We start from the raw sequence: 16,468 nt of genomic DNA, 5'->3' as shown, positions 1-16,468 counted from the left end.
ACTCACATCCTGTTAGTGCAAACTAGTCATGTGGTACCACCAGATGCAAGGGCACTTGGGAAATGTAGTTCCTGGCTGGGCAGCCCCTTCCAGGGGACCACTGTAGGCTATGGAAAGGAGGCCACCGACCCACACTCATCTCTACCATGCCATCCAAACTGCTCAATGATGAGATTAGCTGCCTTGAGAGGTAGTGAGCACTATGTCCCTGGGAGTATTCAAACAAGGGCCAAGCACCCATTTATCCAGAATTCCTGTATGAGAATTCCTGCCCTAATTCAGAAGGTAGACTCCCAACTTGTGTAATTACACTCCTGAGAAGTTACTGGGTGCCCAGTTTTATTTTAGATGCTATTAATGATGCATATGGCTTTGTGGCCTCTAGTTTATTTGTATTGTCCTTTGCACATGCATTAGTCTCTCAATACATCCAAAGCTCCCACAGGTTAGGGATAGCATCACTCATGTATGTAGCCCTCTGCAGCTCTGCAGGCCTTGGGGATCAGTAGGTGCTCAATTGGTGCTCAGTGAATGGAAGAAAATACAGTACTTGTCCTTACAGCCTCACAATCTGGTTCGAGGGAAACCTTACGCACCTTACACAAGTGCCATGATGAGCAATAGAGATTCCTCAGGCTATTGGTGTCCAGGAAAGTAGAGAGTTGTAAGGCTTGGAGCATAATCACTGAGTCTCCTTCACAAATTCCCTGCCAAACCTCTGCTAAAATCTGTGAGATTTGGGTTGACAGGGAGATTGTAGAGGGTAAGTGACCCTTCTGTCGGTTCCAGAAGGATTTGTGCATGCTGGAGACCAGAGGGCAAGGATGCATAGCCAGGAGAGGGCCTGAATCAATCCCTCTTTACTGGGAGGTTGCATAGAGCAAAGTGATGCCATCTGGGCTGCCCATGAGGGGACAGGCAGCCACACCTGTGTCCTCAGATGGAGGTTCACCTTGGAAGCAGTCATGGATGCAGCTTGAGGCAAGCATGCCAACCCTCAGCTACCTTCATTTAACCATGTGACAAACTCTTACTGAGTACCCACAAGGGCCAGGCCCTAATCTGACTTCTGGGGACACACTAATCAATGAAACAGAGACTCTGCTCTCATGGCACTTACGTGCTGACATCACTGACCCCAAGGCATCTCTGGACACCCAGTGTGTGAGGACAAATACTCTCTTGTACTTGAACAGAGCTTTATGCGGATGAAAGCATTCCACATCCATGTTCTCAATAGATCTTTGCAATCCTACTCCCACCCCGTGAAATAGAGGGGGTGCAAATTCACACCTCTGTATCATGGATAAGGCAAACAAAAACCCAGAAAAGTTAAGTGACACATCGAAGGCCCACTGCACCGCCCCAGGATGTCTTGTCCTTATTAGGCCTGGCTGGTACTCCAGATTAATTGATTGCTCCATCTCATTTAGCCTCCTGTTCTCTACCTTTATCCCCAACTCTTGTTGGCAATTCTAGAAGCTGCTCCTTGCCCTCTCCGAGCATCTGCCTCTGCAGATGGTTCCAATGTGCAGCCAAAGCTGAAAACCATTGGCAATCTTTAAATACTACTAACGTCTGGATCCCACTTCCAGAGATTCTATTGTAATTGATCCAGGGTCAGAAAAAAGGCCAGGACAGTAAGATCATATGCACATGTGTTTACATGCATGCTTGTATACACATGCACACGTGCACACACACACACACACACACACACACACACACCTGGAAGGACAAAAACATCTCTCTCTGGGACATCCTCTGGCAGAGCCAATGTCTTCCTCTCTGCAGTCCCTCCCACTCCCTATGCTCCCACTCGAAGCCTTTTAAGGTTGCCCAGTCAGCCTTACCTGCAACATTTCCGGCCAAAATACAGTCCAGCTTGTAGGTCAGCTCCCCAGGGATGAAACGTTCACTGCTTGCTTCACCAGACAGTTCAGCTAGAAAATCCATCTTCATATTTATGTTATTGAAGCATCCATCCTTTGGTAGTCCCAATGGAGTCAAACAGAAAGTTTCAGGAGTGGTCAGGACTCTTGGTTGTATGTACCTGAAACCCAATCCTAAGCTGGCTCCAGCAAAAGGGAATATATTGGCTCCCAGAACTTGGAAGTCTTCGGTGGCTCTAGCCGAGACTTGGCTGTCTCCAGAGGCTCCAGTGATCTCAGTATGTCTCTTTCTTCTCCTCTCAGCTCTGTTTCCTCCCATGTGTCAAATTTGTTTTAGTACATTGTGGAAGTTGGCTGCTTGCAGCTCCAATCCCATACCATTCCAGCTTAATAGCTTCCATGGAAGGGAAGAGAGCATCTCCCTGAGGAGGATTCTGATTGGCCAGGTCCAGGACTCTCAGCCCCATCCAACCCACATGGTAGGAGCTCCCCAACATAACCAATGGTCCTGAAACACGAGACAGTGAAATCCAAATGCCCACCGGAAGCCCAACTATGCTCCTAGCATTCCTCCATGGCCATTACATGCCCCTGTAGTTCTTGTCTCGAGACTAAACATCTGTTTATTCTGCAGCTCCTTGAACAATGTGACATTGAATCTTCCCTGCATCCTGCCCTTTCCCCTTTCAGTACAACCTGTATCGCTCATTCGTTGCCCTCTGCAGATGCCATGCCCAGGATGAAGGCAAGATTTCAAGGGGGATCTGCTTGCTCCTCTCCTGTCTTGCCTTTCAAACTATGACCCATGCCCCCTAAGCTCACAGTAGCTTTGCTGGTGGCCCCTTTATGCTAGTGACTTCCATGTGCTTCTTCCTTTGCATGACTGCCAAGAGCCTTCCTCCAGTGGGGCTTGTCCTTGGGTGTGCTGGCCCCACGGGAGATCTCTGTTAGATGGGGTTCATCACTTCTACCTGCCCTGAATGTTCAAGCTCCTGATCCTGTTTCATCTGCTCCTTCCCAGCAACCTGTGAAAAAAGTTGAGAATCATGCCTTCTACATTTTTATCAAGCCGCTTCATCTGGGAAAGAAAGCAAAGTGAAAATATGCTGATTGAAACTTCCTTTCAAAAGACCACCCATGCGACTAGCAACATTTGTTTCTAATCTACCTAAATGTCCTTGCTTACAAACCTTCTCTACCTTATCCTTAGGACCATTTGGAAAGAATTCATTTCAATCCATGTAGGACAGCCCACCCGCATCATCTCTCACACTTCCTACTTGAGTCCATCACGGTGATATGAAGGTTCCCAGTGTTCCCTGCCTCCCTCGCTGATGCTGACAAACCATTTCCCTAACCACACCCAGGATCTCCCTTTGAATTCACCAGTACCTGTTTGCAGAACAAACCATTGCCTCCCATGAGGAAGCAGAAGGCAGTGGTTTGAACCACTGAACAATGTGGTTCCCTTGCTGGGATGGCTTTGGGTTCCTGGGCTGGAATCTGTCCTGGGCTGCAGAACCCTTCCCTACTGCAGAAAGGATGCACTCTCTGTGGATCTCTTCCTCCGTCAGAGGCTGCCTGTCTCTTTGCCTAGATTCACTCTCCTTGTTTCAGGTAGCAGAGATTTCTCCTTGAGAAAAGTTGCAAAAGGGTGGCTATGGGGCTGGGATTGGTGCTACACTGAGCCACAGGCATGGCCATCTCTCCTATTCTTTATTTGTATCATGTCTCTGAGAGAAAGGCACAGAAACAGAGATCCCCTTTGGATCCCCTTTGGATCCAGAATCCCAGACCGTCAGTCATTCAGGTACTGCAGCAAGGGGTCTATGTCTGGAGACACTTGAGCCAGATACTTACTGTGTCCTCCGGGGTGCCAGTTCCATCCCTGGCCTGGGCCCTGGGGAGTGAGCCTGGATCACGTGCCACACACCCTCAGTATCTTGACTTAGGGGGATCAGGTTGCAATTTTAGTTAGGGTGGTTAGATACACATCTCTGAGACATGACTTTTGAGTAAGGACGAGAAGGTGAGCCAGTGAGCCAAGCCGCTATGGGTAGGGGAGGGAGAAGGAAAGAGGGAAGGACTCCAGGCAGGATAGCATTGCAGAGCTCTAGGGTGGAGCACACCTAAATTCTCTGGGTGCAGCTAGGAGGCAGAGTGGCTGGAGTGAGAAAGAGACAAAGTACCAGGACATGAAGTGGGAGAGGAAATGGGGCGCCAGGTTTTCCTCTTACCCCACGGTACTTTGGCTCTTTTTTGCAGGGTTGTCCGTCACATTCTGTTACATGGTACAGTCAGTGTTTGTGTCTGGGGCTACAGATTGAATTCTAGTGTCACCCAGGGTCTAGTCCAGTCCTGGCACTTAGCACCTACTTAACCAGTGTTGGAGGAGTGCACGCCTGTGCAGACACGACTGAGGGAACAGCAGGGTGAGATGGAATGACACTGAGACAAGCTATGAGCGAGACTGCTTGCTGGAGCAAGTGCAAGGGTCTTCGGGGTGCTTTGACTGCCTGGGTCTTTCCCCTTTGCTTTTGCACTGGGCCCCCCTTCTTCTCCCTTCTCAGCACCGATCTCCATTTTGCATCTCAGCCCTGTAGCTGAGTGTTCACCCCCACCTCCTGCTGCATTCCCAGTGGCTCCCATATTTGCCTGCAAAGAGGTTGCTACTATAAATAAATGAGAGCATTCACTGTAACCCCAGAATCTGGGCAGGTTCTACCTACAATGTCTCAATCGTGGTGATTTTAACCTGCCTCCCCCACGCCCAGGCTGTAGCCTAAGACTAAATGAAGGACCAGAGGCTGTGGCCCTATTGCTCCCGCCCTGATGATGGGCACTGTCTCCCCTGTGCTGACCCTCCCCCACCTCCTCCATTACAGCCTACGAGATCGTCATAGAAACGGGCAACGGAGGCGAAACCAGGGAGAACGTCTGGCTCATCCTGGAGGGCAGGAAGAACCGATCCAAAGAGTTTCTCGTGGAAAATTCTTCTAGGCAGCGCGCCTTTAGGAAGTAGGAGGGGGAGGCCCATGGGAAGTGGTGGGGGGTGGGTAGGTAAGGGAGGACCCCAAGAATCTCCCACTTGGGTGGGAGCCATAGGTACACAAATGGGCCTAACCAGCAAGTACTTACTGAGCACCTACCGTGTGCTGATCCTGTGCAAACACCCCGGGGCTAAATAGGCAATGGTGAAAGGGAAAGCATGGGACTGCATTTAATGGGAGCCTACCCTGTGGCTGGACAGTGCTACTCACTGCAAACATTGCCTCACGTCTACAGAGACAAGGACCACACCTCCTTCCATCAGAGCCACTTCTGAACTGCTCAGATGCCCACTTCATCTCCTCACTCCTTCCAGGACTGCTGAGACAGCCTCTACCTCCCCCTTAACTCTGCTACATCTTTCTCTTAGTCCATTAGACTGGTAGCTTAGAAATAACAGAAATGTATTTCTCACAGTTCTAGAGGCCGGGAGTCCAGGAGCAAGGCACCAGCAAATCTGGTGTCTGGTGAGGGCCCGCCTCCTGGTTCATAGTCAGCCATCTTCTCACTGTGTCCTCACATGGCAGAAGGGGGAGGGAGCTCTCTGGGGTCCCTTTTATAAGGGCATGAATCTCATTCATGAGGGCTCAGCTCTTATGACCCCATCACCTCTCAAAGGCCCCACCTCCAAATACCATCATACTGGAGAATAGGTTTCAACATGTAAATCTGGGGGAGCTGGGGCACAGACATTCCATTTATAACAACCTTTTCTTCAAATCTCCATATCAAGATGAAGTCTGGACTCCTTAGACTGGCACTTACAGACCCCCACAGACTGCCTGCACTCCTACCTTCTCCATTAGCTTTTCTCTCCCTGAACCCAAACTCCATCCAAGCTAGCATTCCCCCAGAAATATCTCTACCTCCATACCCCACTATTCCCACCCATGACTTTGCTAAGACATGTCTGTTTCAGGGGACTCTTCCCTTCCCCTCCTCCCTCTGCTCTCCAAGTCTCACCACTGTCACCATCTCCATCCTGCATAACGATGTCACCATTCTTTGGTGCTGGGGCCAGGCAGCTAGTGGGGCTTTTTCATTGTGATTGTCTTGGCCCCAAACTGAACTGAACCCCTCAAAGCCCCCAGGACTGCCGTGAGGTCCTGCTTGCCATCCCATCCCTGTTCCTGGCCCAGTGCTTGGAATGCAGCAGGCCCCCAACAAATGCTTACCTGCTTCAGTGGGCAAAGACCACACCTTTGTTTCCTGCAGGGGGACCACAGACACATTTGAGTTTGACAGCGTCTACTTGGGGGACATTGCCTCCCTCTGCGTGGGCCACCTCGCCAGGGAAGACCGGTTCATCCCCAAGAGGGAGCTTGTCTGGCATGTCAAGACCATCACCATCACGGAGATGGAGTATGGCAATGTGTATGTACTGAGCCTTTCCCCAAGGAAGTGCCACTCCCTCAGCATGGGGCAGGGACTGAGCTGGAACGTGGGCAAGAGAGCAGGGTGTGAGGAGGTATCTTCTTCAAGGTCAAGATTACCCCATTCAGGAGGCCTAGAAGGCAGGAAGGGAAGAGACACCTGTATGGGTTCTGAAGCTATCTGGATTATGCATCTACTGTCAGGGGCAGGGGAGTAGGCCAGATGACCTTGGGTGCATCTAGTCTTTGAATCCAGGGATGCTTCCTTGGAAGAACACTGAGAAAGTCAAGCAGTGCCAGAGAGCAGAGACTTCCCTTGCCTTCCCCTTCTCTCAATCTAAAATAACAAAGAAACACAGCTTTGAAGACTGCTGTTTACACGGTCATAGTGAAAACCCACCATCCATGTGGGCAGAGTAGGGACCAGAGACAAGGTAGGGTAATTCAATGGTCCATCTGCCTCACAGTACCCCAGATAAGGAGCTTTGCATTCTCCCATCAGAGCCTTCTGGAGACTCGGGCATTTCTGGAAGATTAAGGTTCTTAGTTACCTGGGCAACATAGTCACAGTCATCAATTTGTCTAATTAAAACCCCTTGGTAGCCAAACTGGAAGCCAGAAAGAACCCTGAGGCTCTGGAAGGCAGGAAAGGTGCTGAGAAGGAGGCAGGGTAGGGTGGAAAGGGGAATCCAAGGTCAAGGCTTGCCAAAGGGTAAGTGAAAGCTGAGTACACAGCTCACAGGGCCAGAACCACCATGGACCCTCCCACATCTGCATCTCTCCCTGGGGCTGGCCCTGCTCATACCACACCCTAGAGCCTTCCCTGCACAAGGAAAGGTAACCTCTGTCTGCACAGAAGCAGTAGCCAGGCTGGACCCAGGCAGAGCCCTCAGCTATGGGCTCTGGCCCTCAGGAGCCCAAGCTTCTCAAAGCCATATTCGTCCAACCTGCAGCTCCCTGGATTTGGCTCCCCCAAACCAAGCAAGTCCTTGGAAATTTGGCAGAAGAGGTTCTGACCTCTGCTCAGACTGCCATAACAAAATATCAGACAGTGGGTAGCTTAAACAACAGAAAGCTATTTCTCACAGCTTTGGAGGCTGGAAGTCTGAGATCAGGGTTCTAGCATGGTGAGGTTCTCGGAGGACTGTCTTTCTGGCCTGCATATGGCCGTCTTCTCTCTGTGTCCTCACGTGGTGGAGAGAGAGATCTGGTTTCTCTTCCTCTTCATGTAAGGGCACTAATTCCATCATGAGAGCCCCACCCTCATGACCTTATCTAAACCTAATTATCTCTCAAAGTCCCCCATCTGCAAATACCATTGCATTGGGGGTTCCAGCTTCAACGTATAAATTTGGGGAGATACAACTCTGTTCATAGCAACTTCCCTCTTGAGCTATGGCATTATTTACTGCTCTTTTAGAGAAAGCTCAGCTCAAGTACAATCAATCCTGTAGGAGTTGCTCTATGTGCCTGCTAGGACCAGTACTGATGAGAATTTGACAGCTGGGAGACTATCCCAGAAAAGTGAAAGACTCACTGAGCAAGTCAGGGCCAGGCCTAAGCCCTTTCCATGGCTCAGTACTACCTCCCATTCACAGGGATTGTGTCTGCTGATACTGCTCCTCTGCAAACCTCCCAAAATAAACAAAACAAAATAAAATAGTCACCCTCACATTACCCTTAATACCACAATGTTGGCCAAGAGAGAGTTCTCAGCACCACCTGGCACCTTCCTGTCTTAGGAGGAAAGGAAGGCAAAGGCCCAACTATAAGTTTCCCGTCCCACGGGAATTGTAGAATTTTTCGAGTTGTAAAATTTTCCATCCTGTGGAAGAAGAAACCTCTCCTAATTGAAGCATCTTTCCCTCCAGCCTCAGGAATGCAGCCTGTCGTTGGCTGTCACCAGAGCTGGAGGGGGAGGAAGAGATATCTGTGGGGAAGGGGCTCTTCCTGAAGTGAAGGGGTTGCAGGGGTTCCAGGCCCCTGGATACTAGCACTGTCTCCTGGTCAACTGTGTGGCCTCCAGCAGTTACCCTTCTCCTCCTTGTGCTTCACGCTGCCCTTTGGGAGGAGAGCTGGATGCTCTATAGGGTCTAGGGTAGAGGAACGATGGCAGGGGTGTCAGCCTAGGAGCTCTCTGAAGTCATGCCCTAGCTCACCCCTGCCTGCCTGCAGTTCTCAAGCCTGTGGTCTCTGCTGGATGAAAACCTGTTTCCTGCAGAAATACCACTTTCGTCCAGAAGGGGGACTTTGCAGGCATGTTTAATTGTGGTGACAATTCACATGGTCTCATTCTAGAAGGCACCTACATTCTGTATTATAAAACCACTTGCTTAACACTGTGTGTAACATCCACAACTCCTTTCCTGCCACCACGTTAGCCATATTTGGAGTTCCATGAATTACAAATGAATTTAATCTGAATCTCTCATATACGCAGTATCTCCAAATGTCCATCTCCCAGCTATTTCCATTCTGACCCCTCTTTTGCAGTGTGCTGTTGACCTTCCTGACCAGTTCTCATTCATCACTAATAGCCTCAGGATTTGGGTGAAAGGTCATACAAAAAGGCCTTTATTTTTTAACTGAAAACACCTTTATTGTTTATCCCAGTAGCATATCTAATACACAACCATAAAAATTCAAATAATACAGAAACATATGTAAAAGAAAGTAAAAATTCCCTACAGCCCTGCCCATCAGAGGTGGCCACCATGATAAGCATTTTGGTGACCCCATTCTCTGTGGCATTTTTCTGGTACACAGTGTTCACAGATGTGCACTTATACATAGTTTTGAATATGCATCAGTTCTTTCTGCTCATTTTTCTCTGCTTTTGCCTTTACTCTGGCTGGACACCTTCCCCCCTTTCTAGCAGGAGCAGCCCGCTGCGTGTCCTTCCAAAGCCAGAGCTTTGTGTAAGTCTGTAGGGCCCACATTTTGGTGATCCTATAATTATGTCTATCAGAAAACATTTCCTTATATCTACACCAGGGAATATTTTTCAGCCATCAAAAATAATGAATTAAATACATACCAGATGACTTGGAGCAATTCCCAGGAAGTATTATTGAGTGAGAAAATCGAGACACAGGAAAACATGTCTTATGTGATGCCGTTTTGTAAAGGGAACACTGACATCCCCATATGTCTATGTACACGTGGGTCTGTGCAGGGTTGGGTGAAACGGAGGGAAATTTGGCAGGCTACACCCTCAACTGTTACATGGGTTATCTGAGGAGAAGGGATGCTGAAGTGAGAGGAAGAAGAAAGAGAGAGAGCCAAGCAAAGAGGGAGCAAAAAAAAGTACATTTAGAAAAGTATGTATAGGATCAGATGATTTTTGTAGTTATATAGAATTATGCATATTAGTGGGCATATGCATAAAGAAATGCATTTTAAGAGAATTTTAAAACAATGCACGTATATCCTCCTCTAAGAAATTGTAGTATGTAACAACAATCCAAATTTATCAAGTGATAAATTGGGGGAAGACAATCTCAAAACAGAATAAGGATTTCCTGCAAATGTCTTTAAATGGCTTATTCTTCAGGGCCAGGCAGGCTTTGATTCTGGGTCACCTTAAGCAGTGACTTTTCTTCTCCAAGCCTCAGTTCCTCCTCCTATGAAATGGGAGGATGATGCCCAGGGTTGTTGTGGGAGCTAATGAGATTCAAGAATGCAAAGTCCTGGAGTTGTGTAAGCAGGCAAAAAACCAAAGGTGTTTTTTGTTGTTGTTGTTGTTTTTTGTTTTTTTCTGTTAAGAATGTTCATCTAAAATAGGGTTTGATTTTGCACCATTGGGCACACCTTTTCAGTGTTGCATTCCTGAAGTTGTTAGCCAGCACCAAGACTGCTTGTTTTCAAAGGTGTTAGCATATTAGCAATTTGGAGTGGGAAGAAACCATAGCAATTGTTCAGTACAAACCTCCAGCTTTGCCAATGGGAAAATCAAGATCTGGGTAGGAGATGTGACTTGTCCAAGGTCACGCAGGTGGTAGGTGGCAGGGCTAGGGCAAACCATGCCCTCTCACATCATGTGCAGCATTTTCCCACCATGCTGTCTGACTTTTTCCTTTGTAATTCCTGAACCCACTGTCATTACCCAGAGTCTAAAATTGGAGATGTTCAAGAGAAGGTTTGGGAGGACTTCTTGGTCCAAGACAATTCTCTTGGCTCCATACTTGCTTCTGCTTGTGATGGCTTCTTTGGTAGAGGACTTTCTCTTTCCCCTTGTACTCTGCAGTCTGTGAACACATAGACACACACACACACACACACACATGCATGCATATATACACAAACTCTTAGTTCAACTCAGTCAAGTGTAAGGAATTTGGGAGCACAAATTTAATAGTCATATTTCCACTTGGTTTTGCCTAAAATTGTCACTCTGGATTCAGCAACTTCCTCTAAAGGTGACACCACCAGGTACAAACATTAACCAGTCCCTTTGAGGGAGCAAGAGTATCTGCAGATGGGAGTGAGCTTGGAAAAGAGCAGGTGACAGGTGAGAAAGGAAAGCACAGCTGTGTGCAGTGACCCACACCTGTAATCCTAGTGCTTTGGGAGGCCAGCGCAGGAGGATTGCTTGAGGCCAGAAGTTTAAGATTAGCCTGGAAAACATGGTGAGACCCTATCTCTACAAAAATATATATTTTTTAATTAGCTGGGTGTGATAGTGCATGCTCATATTCCCAGCTACTCAGGAGGCTGAGGCAGGAGGATGACTTGAGCCCAGGAGTTCAAGGTTATAGTGAGCTATGATCACACCACTGCAGTTCAACCTGGGTAGCAAACTGGTACCCTGTCTCTAAAGAAAATAAAAATTAAAAATACATAAAAATGAATAAAGGAAAACACAAGGGAGAGAAGAGTCAGATCATGAGGAGTTTTGCAGACCATTGTAAAGTCTTTGGCTTTTACTTGACATGGGAAGCCACTGGAGGGTTCTGAACAGGGAAAGGTCATACTTGGGCTTACATCTCAACAGGATCACATGGCTGCTGCATACAGAATTGACCACAGGTAGCAAAAAGCTAGAAGACCAGTTAGGAGACTCTTGATAATTTCCAAATAGGAGATGATGGTGACTTAGACACAAGTAGCAGCAGGGCAGATAGATACTGGATAGTTTTCAAGTGGGCTGGTTCTGGATATGTCTTAAAAATAGGGTCAGCTGGGCGCAGTGGCTCAGGCCTGTAATCCCAGCATTTTGGGAGCCTGAAGCGGGTGAATCATGAGGTCAGGAGTTCCAGACCAGCCCGGCCAAGATGGTGAAAAAAAAAATTAGAGTCAATAGGATTTGCTTATGGATTGTACATGGAGTATGAGGGGCAAAAAAGAAGTAGAAGAATCAAGAAGCAACTGGAAGAATGGAGATGCCTGTCCATGGCGAATTTTAAGTTAAACAAGAATCCATACCCACAGTTTAACCCAACATTTCCAGCTCCGATATCCCATCACCTTGGGAAGGGACCATTTATGGATGAGCAAGGGGATCTGGGGAGGGAGCAGCCTTGGCTGGGGTCTGCTTAGCCCCTCCCCCTCCTCTCTCCCACCTCTCTGCCAGGTACTTCTTTAACTGCGACTGCCTCATCCCCCTCAAGAGGAAAAGGAAGTACTTCAAGGTATTCGAAGTTACCAAGACGACAGAGAGCTTTGCCAGCAAGATCCAGAGCCTGGTGCCCGTCAAGTACGAAGTCATCGTGACGACAGGCTATGAGCCAGGGGCAGGCACCGACGCCAACGTCTTCGTGACCATCTTTGGGGCCAACGGAGACACAGGCAAGCGGGAGCTGAAGCAGAAAATGCGCAACCTCTTCGAGCGAGGCAGCACAGACCGCTTCTTCCTGGAGACGCTGGAGCTGGGCGAGCTGCGCAAGGTACGCCTGGAGCACGACAGCAGCGGCTACTGCTCAGGCTGGCTGGTGGAGAAGGTGGAGGTCACCAACACCAGCACCGGCGTGGCCACCATCTTCAACTGCGGCAGGTGGCTGGACAAGAAGCAGGGGGATGGGCTCACCTGGAGAGACCTCTTCCCTTCTGTCTGAGGGGCTACGGCCCCCACCCTCTCACTGAGATGCCCCGATCTCACATTTCTGCCCTCCATCTTGATGGTCAGCAGCCCTCCAAAGCCTCTGGAGTTGGCACTGGGGGCCAGCAGGCCGCTGAGAACTTCATGGGGTCCTGCTCCCCACCCTACCCCCAGTTTATTGAACCTACAGTGATCATAATTAGCTTGTGTCATAATCTGTGGCAGCCCAAAAATAACTTTTTGTATTTCCTTTTTCTGTAATAACAGTAGTGATCAGGCTGGGACTTGCTGTCGAGTGTGGATGAGAAATTGAGTCTTCACCCAGGGGATAGAAGTGGAGAAGGAGAGGGCATCGAGATGGTGTATTTTAAGCAAAAACTAATTAACACTTTTCCCCAAAAAAGCTGGGCTAATTAAATTATTACCAACCATATCCTATAAAGAATTCATCTTAGCATCTACTTGCTAAGAAGTGTATGATTTTCCCCAGTTTCAATAAATCCAGTGGCAAATGGAGAAAAACATCAGGAGGAAGTGTTTTGCTGGGGGATTTATGAGCCTGTGAAAAGTAGATAATTCTTTCCATCACTTTACAGAGAACGCATTGGCAAGTTCCTGCTGGTTATCCCAGCCTGTGCTAACACAGGACTGGACACAAAGTTGATATGGATGCACCTGCAACAGCCTGGTCACTGGCACTCTAAGGCCGGGAGAGAAAGCGGGGTCATTCAGGTTATTTGGTGATTATAATCTGTGGCTCTCTGTGGGCAGGGTTTGGACGGAGAGCTGAGAGGGGCTTGGGAACAAAGTGAAGACCTGGTCTCTACCCTCAAGGGGAATGTGACCTTGCTGGAGAGGCAGCAGGAGAACTGTACATTTGAGTACCCACACAGATTCGCACATGCACACACACTCTCCCTGATCGGCAGTCACGAAGTCACAGCAAGACTTCGCAGAGATCAGCACCTAACTTCTGATTGTCCTGCAGAGAAAAGGACAGCAACAAGGTGGGTCAGGCTGGAAAATATCCCTATAGGAGAGCACCCCAGGACCAGTGTTTCTGCCGCTTTGCTGTCCCTGCACCCTCTGTCCCAGAAAGGTCTAAACTCGCAGTGAGGCTTCAGGACCCTGAGGCAAGTTCAGGCCCCTCTCAGAGATCTCTTAGAGAGAGCTTAAATGCACTGACTCTGGGGCAATCAGCCTGGGTTTAAATCCCCATTCTGCCTCTTCGCAACTGTGAGAACTTCGGCACATTATTTTCTCTCTTTGGGCCTCAGTTTCCTTATCTGTAAGACAGTGGGAATGATAATAATGCCCACCTTGTAAATTATTATGAGGACTAAATGAGTTCATGTGTATGTAGTTTTAATTCAGTGCCTACACCAGATAGTGAGTATATCCACCATGCTGAACACGCAGGACTGGGGTGTATGGGGAGGGGAAGATGGCATCATTAAACAGCTTTGTTTCCATCTCTTTCTGTGGAACTGGTTCTCCCCCTGTCCCTAAATGAAAATTTAGACAAGCCTCACAACTCCTGTGGACTCCAGTAGGTAATAAAAAGTCCAACAAACACTTTAAGTCATGAAATCCATCTCCATTCTATAATTTAAATGTCCAGCCCCAATATAAAGATAAAGACATCAAACTTAAAATTGAGCTTCCTGCCATCTCCTGGCTCAGTCCCATCACAGGTGGGCCCCACACACAGTAAGGGAGGGGTGTGAGTGTGTGTGCATGGTGTGTGTGTGCAGTGAGTGTATTATGTAGTGTGCAAGTATGGTGTTTGTGTAGGTGTACACATTAGTTCATGGTGTGTGCCTGTATGTGAATCTCTATGCATGTGTGCATACATGAGCATGGGTGTGTGGGGGGTATATGTGTGCATGTGAATATGTGTGAGAGCATGTGTGCACACACATGAGTGTGCGTGCCTGTGAATATGTGTGTGTGTACACAATTGTGGGTGCGGAGTGTGCATGCATGTGTATCTGGGTGTGTGAAGGCGTGTGTGGGAGAACACATGAGTGCAGTGCGGTGTGTGCATGCATGTGAATCTGTGCATGTGTGTGTGTATACGAGTGTGTGGTTGTGCTGCACATGCATGTGAATCTGTGTGCGTGTGTGTGTATATGAGTGTGTGTGGTTGTGCTGCGCATGCATGTGAATCTGTGTGTACATGAATGTGGGTGTCGTGTGTGTGTGCATATGTGTGTGTGTGAGTCAGCCTCCCCTCTCTTCCCCTGCCTTGCCCTGTCCCTCCTCCTCCTGCCTGTTGGTGCGCCAGGGTTTCAGACTACTGCGGGAGGAGGAGTAGTGAAGGCAGCAGGCAGCTTCCTGTCCGAGGGCTGCTATTATGGCTGGTGTCTTTGTTTCCAGACCTGACAGGTGTTTAGACTTTCATGAGCGCTTATGCGGGTTCACCCTCCACTCTGTCCTCTTATTTAGGATCTGAGACACTCCACAAGAGGCCCTCGGGCACCCTTCGCTCTGACACACTCCAGCCGTTCAGGCCTCTCACCTCTCTGTGACCAGGGCCAGCCCATCTCACCCCAGCCACGTCTCCAGAAGGGGCAGGCAGCTTGTCTGCCATATGCGGACACACCCCCTCTCACATAGCCCTGCTGGAGCCCCAGTCGCTCGCCTCAGATTCAAGGGCAGCCAGGAGGCAGGGCGCACACTCAGCCCCACAGCAGGCCTCTCAGGATGTCCTGCCCTTGAATCCACTGCTTCCTCTCAGCCTTCCCATTCTCTGACAGGATCTGGAGGGATGTGTGCGGCCCAGAGTCTAAACCGGTTCTCTGCCCTGTCCTTCTGGCAAGAGATAGGATACATGGGGCTCTCACTGCAGAGTGTGGCATCTGTGGGTGACTCGGCCGCCGCTGGTACAGGAGGAACCTGTTACCATCCTGCTGCTGGTGTGTCCTATTAATGTTGGCTTACCATCGACAGGGTAGTGTTGGCCTGGCTCAACAACGTACCCCAGGACCTTAGCCAGCTTTCTGGTCATCCTTTACCTGCCCTACCGGCTCAGCTTTCTTCAGAGGACTTGTTGAGATCTGAGGAAACAATTGCTTTGAGAGCTCCATTAAACTCATTAATACTTTTGGTCCATTCTGGGGCACTTTCTTACCCACAGGCCTCCCCACCCCCTGCCCCCACCTGGTCCTCCAAGTCCCTGGACCTGGGCCATCTCCATCTGGGCAAGTCGCCCACAGCTCTGTGCCCAGCAGGGTGGCCCCCAGCAATGCCATACACACTGTCCTCTCTGCTGTCCTCTGCCAGGGCTGACCTTTGCCTGAAGTCTCCTTGCCACCCATCCACTCCTCCACTCTACCAGGCACTGTGCTTCACATTCTCTTTTGTTATTATTTGTTTTGTTTTTTCGAGAAGTGTCTCACTCTGCCACCCAGGCTGGAGTGCAGTGGCACGATCTCAGCTCACTACAACCTCCACTTTCCGGGTTCAAGTGATTCTCATGCCTCTGCCTCCCAAACAGCTAGGATTACAGACACAGGCGACCATGCTCGGCTAATTTTTGTATTTTTAGTTGAGATGAGGTTTCACCATGTTGGCCAGGCTGTTCTCAAATTCCTGACCTCAGGTGATCCACCCACCTCGCAAAGTGCTGAGATTATAGACATAAGCCACCACTCCCCGCCCACATTCTTTATTTTTAATTGATGCACAATAATTGTACACATCTATGGGGTACCTATGGTATTTTGATACATGTATACAATCTGTAATGATTAAAGCGGGGTAATTGGCATATCCATCACCTCGAACATTTATCATTTCCTTGTGTTGGGAACATTTCAAATCTCCTCTTCCAGCTAATTCGAAATATACAATAAATTACTGTCAACTAGAGTCACCCTACTGTGTTATAAAACTCTAGAACATATTCCTCCTATCTAACTGCATGTTTGTACCCGTGAACCAACCTCTCTGTATTCCTCCCAACCCCATTCCCAACTTCTGATAACTATCATTCTACTCTCTACCTCCATGAGAACAACTTTTTTATCTCCCACTTCTGAGTGAGATCATGACCTGCTGCTCTGCTGCTGAAGGGCAGTGGCAGCAGTCCAGGGCAGGTGGCCCTCAGGCTCTGG

The 16,468-nt window shown here is 48.8% G+C and overlaps 1 protein-coding gene across 5 annotated transcripts in view; it reads left to right on the top strand.

Moving 5' to 3' along the window:
* LOXHD1 (lipoxygenase homology domains 1) overlaps positions 1-12,866 on the top strand; it is a 185,779-nt gene extending 172,913 nt beyond the window's left edge. For 2 of the 5 annotated variants that reach the window (XM_011949345.1, XM_011949348.1), the window contains 4 exons: positions 4,778-4,910; positions 6,156-6,314; positions 11,886-12,198; positions 12,618-12,866. In XM_011949345.1, the coding sequence (XP_011804735.1) occupies positions 4,778-4,910; positions 6,156-6,314; positions 11,886-12,198; positions 12,618-12,620 (608 nt within the window). In that variant the 3' untranslated portion in view covers positions 12,621-12,866. Of the gene's footprint in view, positions 1-4,777; positions 4,911-6,155; positions 6,315-11,885; positions 12,585-12,617 lie in introns of those variants that run through there. The other 3 variants (XM_011949344.1, XM_011949343.1, XM_011949346.1) reach the window with 3 other exon arrangements.
* The last annotated feature ends 3,602 nt before the right edge of the window (positions 12,867-16,468 follow it).

The sequence above is a fragment of the Colobus angolensis genome, unplaced genomic scaffold (assembly GCF_000951035.1).
Source record: "Colobus angolensis palliatus isolate OR3802 unplaced genomic scaffold, Cang.pa_1.0 Scaffold299, whole genome shotgun sequence".
Lineage (NCBI taxonomy): Eukaryota > Metazoa > Chordata > Mammalia > Primates > Cercopithecidae > Colobus > Colobus angolensis.
The sequence above is the reverse complement of the archived record's forward strand: the minus strand, read 5'-3'. Positions and strand labels throughout refer to the sequence as shown.